Raw genomic sequence first — 14,926 nt, 5'->3', positions numbered from 1 at the left:
GAGAAATAAAATGGGATCAATAGAGGCTAATTTAATTATACATAGAAAGCAAGCTTAAAAAAAGTATTAATTACCTCCTGTGACCTTTATAGATATAAGAAAGATTTAATAATAACAAAGGGAAAATTGGCATGGATTATTGAGAAAGTTATTTATACAATAATCATGTAATCGGGATCAAAATAATTTCTTTTACAAAAAATGTGAAGGATAAATAACCATTTATCTTAAACCTGAAAACATAATACTGGAATTAAAAGACCTAAGCGAGACCACAGAATAAATCCCTCAAGGATTAAAAGTAAAAGATTCAATGACATTTTAGTAGAAACTAAAAATTAAAATAAATAAATAAAAATAGACTTATTGCTTTGAAAGAAATTCAGTTTTAAAACAAACATGAATAAAACAAGGATAACGCAATATGACAGAAAAGAGAATAGTTACCCTTTTAAGCTTTCTTTAAGGATTTTATCATTTATATATTTATATATACCGTGGTACCTTGAGATACGAATTTAATTCGTTCTGTGATCATCATCGTATGGCAAAAAAATCGTATCTCAAAGCAATTTTTCCCATTTAAAATTATGTAATATATATTAATGCGTTCTAGCGATATGAAACTAACCCAAAACACAGTTAAATTATATATAATATACACAATTTGTTTATAAATAAACGAGTAATAACACACATAATGTTTATTAATTAATATATTAATAACACACAATGTTTATTAATTATCACTTTAACGTCGGGCCTTTTTGGCCTCACTTTCCTGACTTTCACTGCGCGAGACCTTCACAAGGTAACGATCAAGAGAGGTCTGTTTCTGCCTTCTTTTTAAAATGTTACGAAAGAATGTGAGACACCTATCATCAAATAAGGCACTCACTCTCTCCGTAGACAATTTCTCTGGATGTCTTTTTTCCACAAAATCAGACACTTCTTGCCACTTGCCAAGGATATCACTAATTTCACGTGAAGTAAGTTTCTTCTCTGGCTCAACCTCTTCCTCACTGCTGAGTTCCATCATTACCCCCGAGTGGGAAATCTTCTGTAACTCTTTCAGCTCCTCCGTCGTGAGTTCTTCAGCATACTCCTCAATGAGATCAGCAACATCTGCCTCGTCTACCTCTAGGCCCAAGGAGTGACCAATGGATACGATCTCCTCCTCAATAGGTTCGAATCCCTCTCGTTTTAAAACAACATCTGGCCATAATTTTCTCCAAGCTGAGTTCAATGTTCTTTTGGAAACACCTTGCCAGGCAATATCTATAAGCTTAAGACAGATCACAATGTTGTAATGATTCTTCCAAAACTCCCTCAATGTTAGGTTCGTATTTTTGGTAACTTCGAAGCAACGCTTGAAAAGATGCTTCGTGAAAAGTTTCTTAAAATTGGAGATAACTTGTTGATCCATGAGCTGAAGGGTAGACGTTGTATTGGGTGGCAGATAGACAATTTTGATAAATTTAAATTCATCTAAAAGGTCATCCTCAAGGCCAGGAGGGTGAGCGGGAGCATTATCCAACAGAAGGACACACTTAAGTGGTAGACCATTATATATTAAGTATTTTTTCACTGAAGGCCCAAAAACTATGTTCATCCACTCAATAAAAAACTGACGGGTCACCCATGCTTTACTGTTTGCATGCCATAGAACTTGTAATTTTTCTTTCATAACTTTATAAGCTTTGAAGGCCCTTGGGTTTTCCGAGTAGTATACCAGCAACGGTTTTATTTTGAAGTCCCCAATAGCGTTAGCCTATCTTTCATAGCCTTGTGGCCAGGTAGACTCTTTTCTTTAGCCGTGATAAACATGCGCCTAGGCATTTTTTTCCAAAATAACCCTGTTTCGTCACAATTGAACACTTGTTGCGGTAGGTATCCTTCTTCACTAATGACTTTTTCAAAAACCTTAATGAAATTTTCAGCCCCTTAATATCTGCACTAGATGCTTCTCCATGACGAATAACTGAATGAATGCCACTTCGTTTCTTAAAATTGTCAAACCAGCCACTTTGAACCCCTCACCGCCTTGCGATGATTCTCCATCCGTCTCGGTTACATCACACTTGAGGTCTTGGAAGATGGCGCCAGCCTTCTCACAAATAATCGCTTCAGAAACAGAGTCACCTGCCAATTGCTTCTCCTTAATCCATAATAAAAGTAGCTGTTCCATCTCATCATGTATATTAATTTATAGCTTTGAAATAATGGTGATGCCTTTGGAAGACTGCAGCTTCTTTATCGCTTCCTTCTGCTTGATGATAATGGATATTGCAGAAGGATTGCGGTCATACTCATTTGCCAGATACGAACGCCACGCTCATGCTTTGCAATAATTTCATGTTTCGCTTCCAGCGACATCATTTTCTTAGGCTTTTTCTTTTCACCAGTTTTGTCTTTAACTTTGGGATCCATGGTTAAAATAACAAAATAAGCAGAGTACAGTATACATACTATCCAAAATGACACGATAAACAGGCACAAACAAAGCAAATAACACGTCGTGGCGGCCATGCAGAGGACTGTGGTCTCAACAACCAAACAGAGCGACATAGCGGGCAGAAGCGACGGGGGAAAAGCTGAGCGAACGCTCTGCCATCCAGGGATTACCTATGCAATTACCGCACATCGCAAATTCGTATCTCAAATTTTTCGTTGTATGTCGAGGTATAAATTTTAGAATATTTCATGTTGAATCTCAAAACATTCGTATGTTAGGACATTCGTATCTCAAGGTACCACGGTATTTAAAACAATACTGTGGAAAGATACACAGACAACATTATTAGTCATTCTTAACCACATTTTTAATGCAATATAATGTTAATACATGCAATAATGTAATATAATTTCTTATCTCTGATAAACATTTTCTTTAAATATTTTAATCATTAAGGAAATGACATTAATAATATTTATAGAGTTTATAATAATTACAATAATTGAAAATAATATACATTGCTAAAAGTAGTAAGTTTTTAGAATTTTTTTCAGTTACAAAAACTGATGATTTTTAAAAGTAGCTGCACCTAATTATATACTGACATATAATAAAAAAATGTAGAAATATTAGAAATAAGTAAATAACAATGAGCTTTAATAAATGTTGAAAAAATTATTTATTTACGAAAACCTGCTTATGAATAACAGGTAAATTTTGAACAAAAATTATTAGCAACATATCAATTATCACACATTTGACTTAAGCTGTAGCTTATTAAGTCATTATTTGTAATTAGTTGGTCATGACAACTACATAACAATGGTAACAATGGTAATATATTATCTGAGGATTATTTTATAACTGATGATGAATCAGTAGATTTGAATACCTTAACCCTTGTAAGCGTAAAGTAACGTGATACATTGTTACCTACGGTGCTTATGAAAATGTGTACAATACTAACATGCTGTTACTACTTTCTAACTAATACATAGTCGTTATTTTCACCAACAGATAGTGTATATGTATACTTTACAAAGCTAAAAGAATAACTAATTTGATACAATCGATAAATCGAATATGGGGTTAGACTACACACATTTTAACAATATTCAACATCTAATTTACCATTTCAGGTTATGTTGTCGAATATACACGCGAAAATAATAGTTTCATTCTAATATTTATTTTGATAATTCATCATTTTATGTGAATTTACTCAAATGGTTATTTTTTAATTTTGCATAATACAGATTCACTAATCATAGTTTTAATTTATTTTGTGCATAATTTGTAATATGGCTCTACCACATTCTGGTCTTAACAACCAAGAAATTGGAAATTTATTTGACAATAGTTTAAGTGAATATAAACCATCTAGTGATACAATCCCTGAAAATGAGTAAATTTAAAATATGAATTAGATTTAGTTACAGGCAAGAAGAAACTGTAAACAAAGTTAAAATTGTCCACAAATATAATCAATTTATGGGTAGATTTGACACATCTGACATGTTATTACCTCGACGAAAGGAGAACCCTACACTGCTGGAAGTTGTTTTTATCATGGGAAGAACAGTCCTCAATTCTTATATTTTATATAAGAAACATAATAAATCTGCAGAGGGACAAAAAATTAAATCCAGGTTTGCGTACATTGTAGACATTGTCAAAGAGATATCAAAGAAATGGTTCCAGTTGAAAAATATTCCAGATCAACCACAAGACTCTCCAGGTTTAAAAAAACTTCCTACAAGAAAGTAATGAAGATGCTGTGTATGTACTGTTAAAGGAAAAAAGGAATACCTCAGACATAGTTGTAATGCACTACATATATAACAAGGGGCTCCATGCAGAGTATTTTCCTAAACATAAATGTTGAACAGTTGAACTGCGTAGATCTGTAAATAATGCATATAAGAGATCCATTTTTTTATTTTGTTCACAAATAGTGTATTTTATAAATGTGTTTTCCTCAAATTTAAATTGGGGGAGTTTTCTAAATCTGTGCTAAAATTTTTTTGTAAAACATTAAAAAATTCAAGCTTACATTTTTTTTTTAATTTTAAAATTGGTATGCATCAAGTTAAATAGACCACAAGAATCTCCAGGATTTTCTTGGTAAGTATGATTGTTATCATACAGATACATAAAAATTGAATGTACAGTATTATTTTCAAAAACTGTTAACATATCTGTGAAAAATACCTTGTGATTTAACCATAACCCAGACGCCTACACATCAAACAGTTACTAATATATAATTTAGCAAACTTATATTACGCTCGTTATTTTGGTGTTAGTAAGTTGTTTTTAGCAATTACAAAACGCACAAAATAAACGAATGTGAGTGAGTGAGATAGTGGAGTGAGTGAGTGTGAGTGTGAGTGTGAGTGTGAGAGTGTGTGTGTGTGTGTGTGTGTGTGTGTGAGAAAGAGTGAGTGAGTGATTGATTGTTTGTGTACGTGCACATGCATTTAAAAAACATATTAAATGTTTTAAATCATATTCAATATTATGATTACTATTTAATACTATGATTAAGCTTCATTTCATTGCTTAGTGAAAACACAAAAATTTAGTACGAAAATTGAAGTAATAATGTGCGCAAGTAAAATTACAAAACTGTTTTTAATAAGCAATTCAATGACAGACAAAAATTGTGATTTCCATATTCATTAACTTCTGATAACAAAACAACATATATAGATACCAAAACAACTTACTAATATCTTTTTCCAGTGGCTTCTGTTGAGAACTAACTCTCTGTGACTGCATACTAAATCCACTAGCCTGTGGGGGAGGTGTTTGCTTATCAGATGGTGTTCTCTTAGCTTGTTCAGAGATACTACTTTGTGAAGAAGAATGTGAAACTACAGATGGTGATCGGGATTGCTGTTCAATTTTAACTAATATCAAAAAAAAAAAAGTTAAAATATTTAAACAAATAAAATAAAAGATTAAGAAAGGTTTTTATTGAAACAAAAAAAGAAATCTTAAAAATATTTATTGTTATAACTAATTTTAGTTACTAAAATATATACAAGTTAAGAATTAAACAATTACGTTTACTTCCTTCACAATAACATCAGAAAGTTAATTTTTATACTTAGCACAAACACTTCTGCAACTTTCTAAACATATTTTCTCTAAATAGCGATGCCAATCTACAGGTCCTGAATACTAAATATGCACATTTTAATCATCTATTACAAAGAGGAATGACAGCAGTACCCATGTGCTGTCAAATCAGGGGCCTCAGAAGCCAATAGCTAACAAAGTGATAAGTTTCTTTAATGTTTTTAAGTTCAGTACTACAAACAGAAAGCTATTAAAGTAGCATCATCAATGTTATTGGTAGTAATCATTTAAATCCTTTATATAATGACAAAATCGATCGGCAAAACACAATCTTGCTGCACAGATGTACTGGTCGATATAACATCATATTCTACGACCTTCATTTTTTAACCTTCAGATGAAAACAAAAATAGACTGTGAATGAAAAGTTAAATTATTCAAAATTTACGTATCAGAAAACGATTCTCCAATGATGCTATAAAGGAAAATTACTACTAACCGCTTGCTGGCCTTTTTTTTTAATTTCTTAATTCTGAACAAAGATATAATATTTCATTCTCAGAATTTTAAATAAAATTCTTGTCTTGAATGATACTGTTCTTTATATTACTAGTTGTGAAGTAGTCATATCCTCATTTCTGTTAAAGGCAGATATTTACACTGCTGTAAACTGGGGACTACGTTCTGTCAGTTTCTTAAAATGTTTGTGAAATTATTTGTTAAATTTTCTTAATAGATATCAGAATCAGTTTGCTAACGCAGTAATCTGTTTATATTTGTATGGATGATGATAACAGATAGTTTGTGTGCCTGTTTTCCTTATTTTTTACGTTTCTTTATTTTGTATTTTGCGTTGATTTCATTGTTAGTTTGTCTATATTTAAAAAATTTTTTATAAATCTATATTCTTTTTATAGTTTTATAGCGTATAAAATTTCTGAATTCTGAACAAAGATGTGGTAGTGCATGCCATAGTTTTACAGTAAGTAAGCAGATTCCTTTAACCTTCAAATAACAACTGTCAAAAATACAAATTTTGGAAAAACTTGTAATGTATAAATTTTATTTATCCACACGTTTCATTACAATACATTTTTTTTTCTTTTTTTTTGAAACTATACTAGTTTAAATATGCTTTATATACTGTAATTCTTACTACAATGCAATTCTTAAATGTTTCCTATCCCATAATTTAAAATATAATTTTTACACACAAATTTAAAACAGCCATTTGTATACATTATATACACTTATTTTAATAATACTTAGTATTAAATATATTTTACTTACTCAATAATCAGGTTAATTTGTTTTAAATTCTCAAAATATCAAGTGTTAAATACTTGAATATGCATATGAACACAAAAAGGATCAATTTGAAAATGGCAGAACTTGCCAAAATAATCTACATGCATATAACAAAATTAGCTTAATAAAAAAAAAATGATGCTACTAATTTTTTTTATTTATAATAAAAATTATGTTAACATTCACTAGCAATACTATTCTACAGTGTTCAAAAAGTGACACAAACTTATGGAAGAATTTTCCCTTCTTTCATTGCAGGTTAAATTGAAGAAAAATGGGTTTACATGATACAGCAAAGAATATTCATTGTCTCCCAATATATATTAACATGTGCCAGTTATATGCAGATTCAAAATGCCTTCACAGAAAAGTACGATGCGGATGCACCAAACAAGTCCTCCATCAAGCAGCTGTACAAGGTCCAAGAGACAGGGAATATGCCAGAAGTAGCCAAAAGTGGTTGACTGAAAATGCTACACCAGAAAAGTTGATCAATGTGCAAGCTGCATATTAGTCCCAAGAATTATGTACACCTATCTAACCAGTCAGATCTCTCCATTGGTAGTGCTCGCACAGCATTACATAAGTGTTTAAAGATGCATCTGCACAGAATTCATATTGTTCACGAGTCATTACCTGCTTGCTTGCTTGCTACAGTCCAATGTGAACCTTGGCCTCCCGTCCAATACGCCTCAAAACATCTCTGTCTTTTACCAACACCACTTGCAGTTTTACTACTGCCTGCGTATACTTCTACTGAGCACTTTTCACTCTCATCTACTTCTTTATTTAAAATTATGTCTGCTGGTCTAGCCTTGTTTCCAAATCAACTTTATATGGCTCCTGCATCCTTTTCTTTTTAATTTTTTTAATATACGTTAGACATCTCTTATATTTTAATTATTATTGGCGTTTAACCTGTAAAGATGCATAATGCTTCGAATTAAATAATCCTAAATGTCTTTGAAATTTTATGTTAATTAGTATTTGAACTTTGTTAATTTAACTCATTTACAGAACCTCCACCCAAACTGGTGTTCCATAAGATTCATTACTTGCTTTAAGGGTGTAATTTAACAATTGTAAAATTATACCTTTAAACAGTGAAAGTCTGTTAACAAGATTCAAGGCCCTGGCAGTATGTGTTCGTTAACCCGGATGCTTGTTAGCGAGAGGTAATTTTCAAACACTGTAACCTTAACAGCTTATAACGTATGATCAGTATACACAATACTATATAGGCTAATATATTTTTAATATAACTTAAAAAAAATTGTCTTTAGTTGCTTGCTTACTTTTTATTTTTATACCCAAAATCATCAAAACAACTTTTTTAACTATTTAATCTTTTTATAAATTTATTACCAACATATTTTTTCACAAAATTTTGTACGCAATTCTAAACTATATTGAACTGCACAGTGGAAATAACTGGATTCTTAGTCATAGAGTCATCTTTATTTTCACTTTCAGTTTTGCTAACTTGCCTTGTTTCACTTCAATATTTTTTTCTTTATCTGCTGGACTTACAGTAATTAACACATTATTGTCAGCATAGACATAATCATCCACATTAGTCCAGTTAAAATACTTTTTTTGGAATCGACGGTCGGAGAATTGCAAAAAATTACAACTGTAGCAAGATTGGATTTTTTGAAACAACTATGATTGTAACTGAAGATACAATTACCCATCCTCTGCTGATTAATCTGATGGCAACTAAAACATTTCGATAAAATCTTTATTTTCCTTCTACGCAGTCAAGTAATTGTAATATCAGTAAACATCTCAATCGAACAGATGTTTACTGAGGATAGGCCTTGAATTGCCGGTGGCAGCTTTGCAACAGTGTTATCAATTAGTAGTAAAACTTTTTTTTTCTGTTTGCAATCCCAATTCTGAATTTCAGCTTCAAAAATTGTATTGACTTAACTAAGTACTTAACCAGAAGGAAGTTTTTTGACATTCTTAAAACAGGGATCTCTTGATTTTCCAATGATCAATTGTTTTCTTTTTTCTGTTCTAGTCACATTTAAACACAGAACAGTAAAGCTTTACTTCTGAATGCAATTCACATAAACATTTGTCTCCTTTAGATTTAAATGTTTAGTCCGGTGTTAATTTATAAAATAAGTCCCTTCATCATCAGCATTAAATATATTTTCCCATTCATAATCCAATTTTATAAGTGGCCATTTACAACCCACTCCACTGCTAATATCAGAATTATCTACACTGTCTTTTCACTGCTAATTTTTGCAAATAACAATTTCATATCGATTCAACCAACTACCACTACAAAAAAAACTCTTTGTATCCTAGCTGGTCAGCAAATTTTTCTGCCTTAATTTTCAAAATGGGTCTACTAACGAGAATGTTTTTTAATTCTCTTTGCATTAAACCACTTATAAGAGCTTTGTTCAAATTATTTTCTCAGTCTTATCTTCTTAACCTGAGGCTGATTTTTTCAAAAGCTATCCTTATCAAAATTTATCACGGCTCTTCCAAATCATTGAGAGAGAGAAAATGGAAAGTCCAACACATATCAAAATTATATCAGCTGTTTTCTAATCGCTTAATAATTTTTAATTTTTTGCACATGGAAAACACCAGAAATTACTTCTGTGCATAAAAGTTTGTCAAAAACCATCACAAGAAACTCACAGAATATACACAGACTTCAACCAAAGTTAAAACACATGAATATACTGAACAAAGTAGCAACAAACCATGTTAAGAATAAACTCTCTGTATTAGACTGCAAAATTACTCATACTTCCCATTGTCATACTACCTGTATGAACTTCAGAATAGTGCAGAAGTGGAAATTCCCAGAATCAAGAAATAGCCAGTTCAAAACTGTATGTTGCTTACTACTGTATCTGGATTATTTCTTATTACCCACTTTCACTTACTTTGAAGAGGTCATTGCCTCCCTAATAATTTAATAACACCATTATAGCATTCAATATTATAAACGTACAGTACTAACAATTAACATTTAATGTCTGTACTTGTATTTTAAAATCACTTGTGTTTTTAATTACTCAGAGAACAAATTTTATATTCATAACAGACTTCTAACTTCATTATCAGCTCGTTTAAAACAAACTTTACATTAATAAAATAAACCAACCAATCTTTTTTTAATTTTTGCTTGTTACAACCGGATTCTTGTTACAAACTACCTCTTTATAAGCTACTTCTACTGTAACTTGTTTTCAGCATTTCACCTTTGAGACCCAAAAATAGTTTTGTTGATTTTGATAAAATGTTAATTACTGCATGCTCATTGCTGTTACATACTCTATATTCACTTCAAATAATAATTTGCAATAAATTATTATTCCTAAATATTTAAGATTAATAACTTGAGCCAGTTTTCAATTGTTCAGATATATACTTATTTCTTATGACATGTTTCTTCTACATATTAATAAAACTAAAGTTTTTGTTAAAGACTTTTGTTTATTAAAACTTACTTTATTGTTTTTTGCCCAGGTTGCAATTTTACATTTCTATATTTGCAAAGTTTTCTGCCACAAATATTGTGATGTCAGAATTATTAAAACATCTGCAACTGTAAATACTTTTGAATTTCTCACTAAATAAAGTAGTGAATTGTAGTAAATATTCCAAAACCCTGCCCAGGGCAGGATCCCTGAGGACATCCTTTACTTACTGTTCTTTCTAAATAAATTTATTCATACTCAATACAGTTATTTGTTTACCAAAGTAGCTTCTAAAAAGATTAAATACATTTATTTATCGGACATTTTAATTGAATTTACATTCTCTGCATAATTAACTACAAATTTTTATTTGTTTGTTGGTAAATTAACAAAGTTATTTTGTTCCTAACCTATAAAAAGGTATATTCCAACAAACTTGTTTTTGTTTTACACTCATTTTCTTAAAACCTAAGTGAGATACAGGTCTGGGGCTACTTTTATGCAATTTCTTAGATCAAAAGCCAGAAAGCACCAAATTTACTTATTGATTTTTACCCCAAGAATTTTAGTATAGTTTAATTTCACAAACCAGAAAGCAGGGCTGATTGTTTCGTGAGCTGAAACTCATTAACGAACAGTTTTCTGGCCTAAGTTTATATGAACTTTTTTTCTTATAGAATCATCTCCTGAGAGATTGCCGTGTTATTTGGAATTAAGACCAATTTCTATCACTTTCAACTTTCAACTTTATTCCTTTCCATAAGACCAGATTTAATGAATTCTTAACATTAATAACCGCAACTGTTATGCTTTTTTGAGGAGTGAAACCATAGGATTTTCATTATCTCTTATAATAATAGAGGATGCATTATTTTATCTATAAGAGGTTTTTATTACTTTCCCTCCTGCACTTAACCAATTAACACCACAAAATTTTGAGACTTCTGTAACAGCCTCTTTTCCAGGCTTTATGATTGGTACAACTCTGGCTCTTTTCCATTGTTTTGGGAAACGACAACTTTAAGGCATTTATTATGAACACCGTAATAAATATAAGTAACTTTGTAAAGATTCAGTAGGATTGTACTTGGTGACCATCTTATCCTGATGCTTTTCTGAGATTCATTTTCTACAAGATTGTCGTTATTTCTTGTTCTCTAAATTCCCTGTCACTGCTTGCATTTACAGCCTTCTGATATTTTTATAGTATTTGTTTTCATTCATCTCATCATTGACAGATATAATATACTCAATCATATATAGCCTGCTGTTTCCTTCATATTGTTTATATATGAACCAATAAGTTTTTCTAAGGTGGAATGATAAGTATTGGTTTTCAACTCTCCAGAAGCCATTTTGTATACAGCATTCACAAGGTTAACTGACGTTGTCAAGCTACAATATTCTTTCACAGCTTCAATTTTTATCGTCTTATTAAAGCTACTTATTCTTTCTTTGTTGTGTGTGTGTGTGTGTGTGTGCATGCATTTGACCATCTTACAAAGGGTGGGCAACATCAAAAACAATAAACGAATATAAAACAATAACCTACTGTCTTTTATTAAGTAAAGAATGCCTTTTACATTTACTTTTAAAAAATTAGTCCACTTACTATGATTATAAAAATATTCATCAGGAGTATATATTTTGTTATTAGTTTATATCACATTAAAAACAGAACAAATAATCACAATGTCATAATTCTAAGCTATAAAAAAAATTAATACGATTAATGAAAAACTACTAACAAAAATACAGAATATGATAAAAACTTACCGTAGAAATGATGTCTTTTTACAACCACTTAATAATTCAAGTAAAAACTTAATTCTCGATAAAAAATGCAAATGGAAAAAAGGTTTACTCCAGATTCTTCCAAAAAAAATTGATGTGAGGAAATTAAAATTACAAAATATTATGGAAGTAAATAATATTAAGAAAATACATAAAACACTATGGAAATAATAGGAGGTTAAGTGCTCATTAGAACAAAAGTAATCGCAGAAAAAGTTGAGGCGCAATAACTACCAAATTTTTTTTTTAAATGATTTTTCTTTTTTAATGTGCTTATGGCAGCTGTGTAACAAATTGCTAACAAATTCTTTCAGAGATCTCTCATACATTGGGTCTGCCCTTTTTAAAATAAACATTTTGCTATCTACTTAATTTCTACAGCAGCACTGAAGTTTTGAGATCACATTATATAGTTTTTCTTAAAACAAATTAGATACTATATTATTCTGGGCGAGAATGTCGGCCAGGTTATTACTTATCAAAAATTTAGAAAGCTATCTTTATAGTTCATTTAGTTTTTTAATCATTTAGTTATTCGATCTGTGGTATTTAAAAACAAAGATATATAAATCAAATATGTTAAATGACAATGCTTAAGTTGTAGACTTAAAACATAATATAGCTTAATTATGAACTCTTAGGTAAATACTTAGTTTCAAAGTTTCCTTCTTTATTTATCATCAAGGAAACATTTTGCAAATTAATATGTATTTTGTGTAATCTATCCGAACGGCAAGTACTAACTATTATTAGAAAATGACATTTTGTCCTTTATATGATGCTTTTGTTAAATTTTTGTAGCTATTAGATTATTAAAAAAATATAGTCTAACTATACAAAATTCCAGGACTAAAGCTATAAAAACAACAAAAAAAAACCATTGGAAAAAATTCATTCGCTTTAAAGCTTCTACGTAGTCTCCCTTCAACAAGAGTTTAAAGCAGTTCAACATTTAGATCAGATATAAATATCACCTACAGCCCTAGAGAAGTCTGTTTGAAAGCACTTCTAAAGGGCAATTCCAAAACTTTGAAACCTGTAACACTGTCTTCTATCAACTTGTACCGCTCCCCTTCATGGACATCATGACTTCAACCAATCTTGACTAACAAAACTGCCAAACAATGTTGGCCACATGAGCTGCATTACATTATTGTGAAACAGAAATCAATCTCTGGTTTTAAGAAAATGTGGTCGCATGGATGAATTCAGTTCTATAAATGATGTATCAGGATGTCTTGGAATAACAGCAGCAATTCACGCACGTATTCAATGCTTTCATAATTGCAGTTAGTTACTTGGCTTCCCCTCTCTTACAGTTTTCTAATAATGTCTAACCGCCACGTAACAAGCAAGCCATAGCTTCATCACCATATGCTTCGTTTTATAACTCAAATGTTCCTGTAGTACTTTTTCCAAGCAAAAAAAATATAAAAAAATTTTATGTTTGCTCATTGTTCCATTTTACTTTTCTGGCATCACAGCTCTAGAGCTATGTTGCAAGAAAGAAAGTATGGTAATCAGTCAAAAAATGGTGTGTAGTTTTTATGATCTAGGGATCCCAATATTTTTACACGCACTTGAATACTAGATCGTGGATACCGGTGTTCTTTGGTGGTTGGGTTTCAATTAACCACACATCTCAGGTATGGTCGAACTGAGAATGTAGAACATTACACTTCATTCACACTCATACATATCATCCTCATTCATCCTCTGAAGTATTATCTAAACGGTAGTTACCAGAGGCTAAACAGGAAAAAGAAAGAGGGATCCCAATAAACAAAATTAAATAGGGATTTTGTTTGTACATACATATGTATGTGTTGGCATGTTTGAAGCTTAATAACAATGACTAGATAAACCAGTTTTAATGAAATTGGCACAAACTTGTATATTTACAAGTTAAATTTGTTGGTAAAAATTTGGGGTCAATATCTCCAAGGAGTGGGATAGTCTTTTTGGGATTTTTTCAAAATTTTGAAAACATGATTTTACTTTATTTTAAGCACATTTGGTACATGCATGCAATAGTGAAAATGGCCCAAAAGAAATACTTTGGGGGCAATATTGTGGGTGGGGGAACCAAAGTTTAACAATATCAATTTTTTTTAAATTTGGATAATTATTTTTCCACTACACACACGGGTAGGGTGAAAAGTTCTGAGCCTGGATAAGACAATTTTCTGGGTACATTTTAATCTATTTTCAACATAGTCACCATTAAGTTCTATACACTTAGTTCAGCGTTCCACAAGAGCACTTACACCAGCTTAAAAATAACTGTCTAAGGCGACAATAACTTCATTAATGATCAAAAATCTCTTCCCTCCAGAGCATTTTTTAGGTTAGAAAAGAAGCAATAGTATCTGGCAGCCAGATCAGGTGAATATGGAGGATATTAGAACAATTTAAAACATAATTCATTGATCTTTGTCATTGCAATGATTGAAATGCGAGCTGGAGCACTGTTTTAATGGAAAAGCACTTTCTTTGCTGAATGAGGTTGTTTTTCCTTAATTTCATTGCTGAAATACTGCAATAGGATCACATAATATTCATCATTTATTGTTTTATCCTTTTTTAAATAATCAATGAAAATTAATCCACATGCATTCCAAAAAACAGTTGCCGTAACTTTTTTGCACAAAAAGTGTTTTTGCTTTTTATTGAAGCAGGTTGACCTTTTTCAACTTATTGTTTTGACTGCTGTTCTCTTAGAAGTGTAGTCTCATCAACAGTCAAAAATCGATCTAAAAATTTCTTTGGGTTGCACCAAAAGAGCTTGACACACTTGAGATGTTTTTTGTCTGGTGTGGGCATATGCAGCACC

General features: G+C 31.0%; 1 protein-coding gene across 6 annotated transcripts in view; it reads right to left on the bottom strand.

Moving 5' to 3' along the window:
• Window positions 1–14,926, bottom strand: part of LOC142331175 (protein argonaute-2-like) — a 171,384-nt gene that overhangs the window by 93,237 nt on the left and 63,221 nt on the right. For all 6 annotated transcript variants that reach the window (XM_075376888.1, XM_075376889.1, XM_075376891.1 and 3 more), the window contains one exon: window positions 5,185–5,367. In XM_075376888.1, the coding sequence (XP_075233003.1) occupies window positions 5,185–5,367 (183 nt within the window). The remainder of the gene's footprint in view (window positions 1–5,184; window positions 5,368–14,926) is intronic.

Source organism: Lycorma delicatula, chromosome 10, assembly GCF_047948215.1.
Source record: "Lycorma delicatula isolate Av1 chromosome 10, ASM4794821v1, whole genome shotgun sequence".
NCBI lineage: Eukaryota > Metazoa > Arthropoda > Insecta > Hemiptera > Fulgoridae > Lycorma > Lycorma delicatula.
The sequence above is the reverse complement of the archived record's forward strand: the minus strand, read 5'-3'. Positions and strand labels throughout refer to the sequence as shown.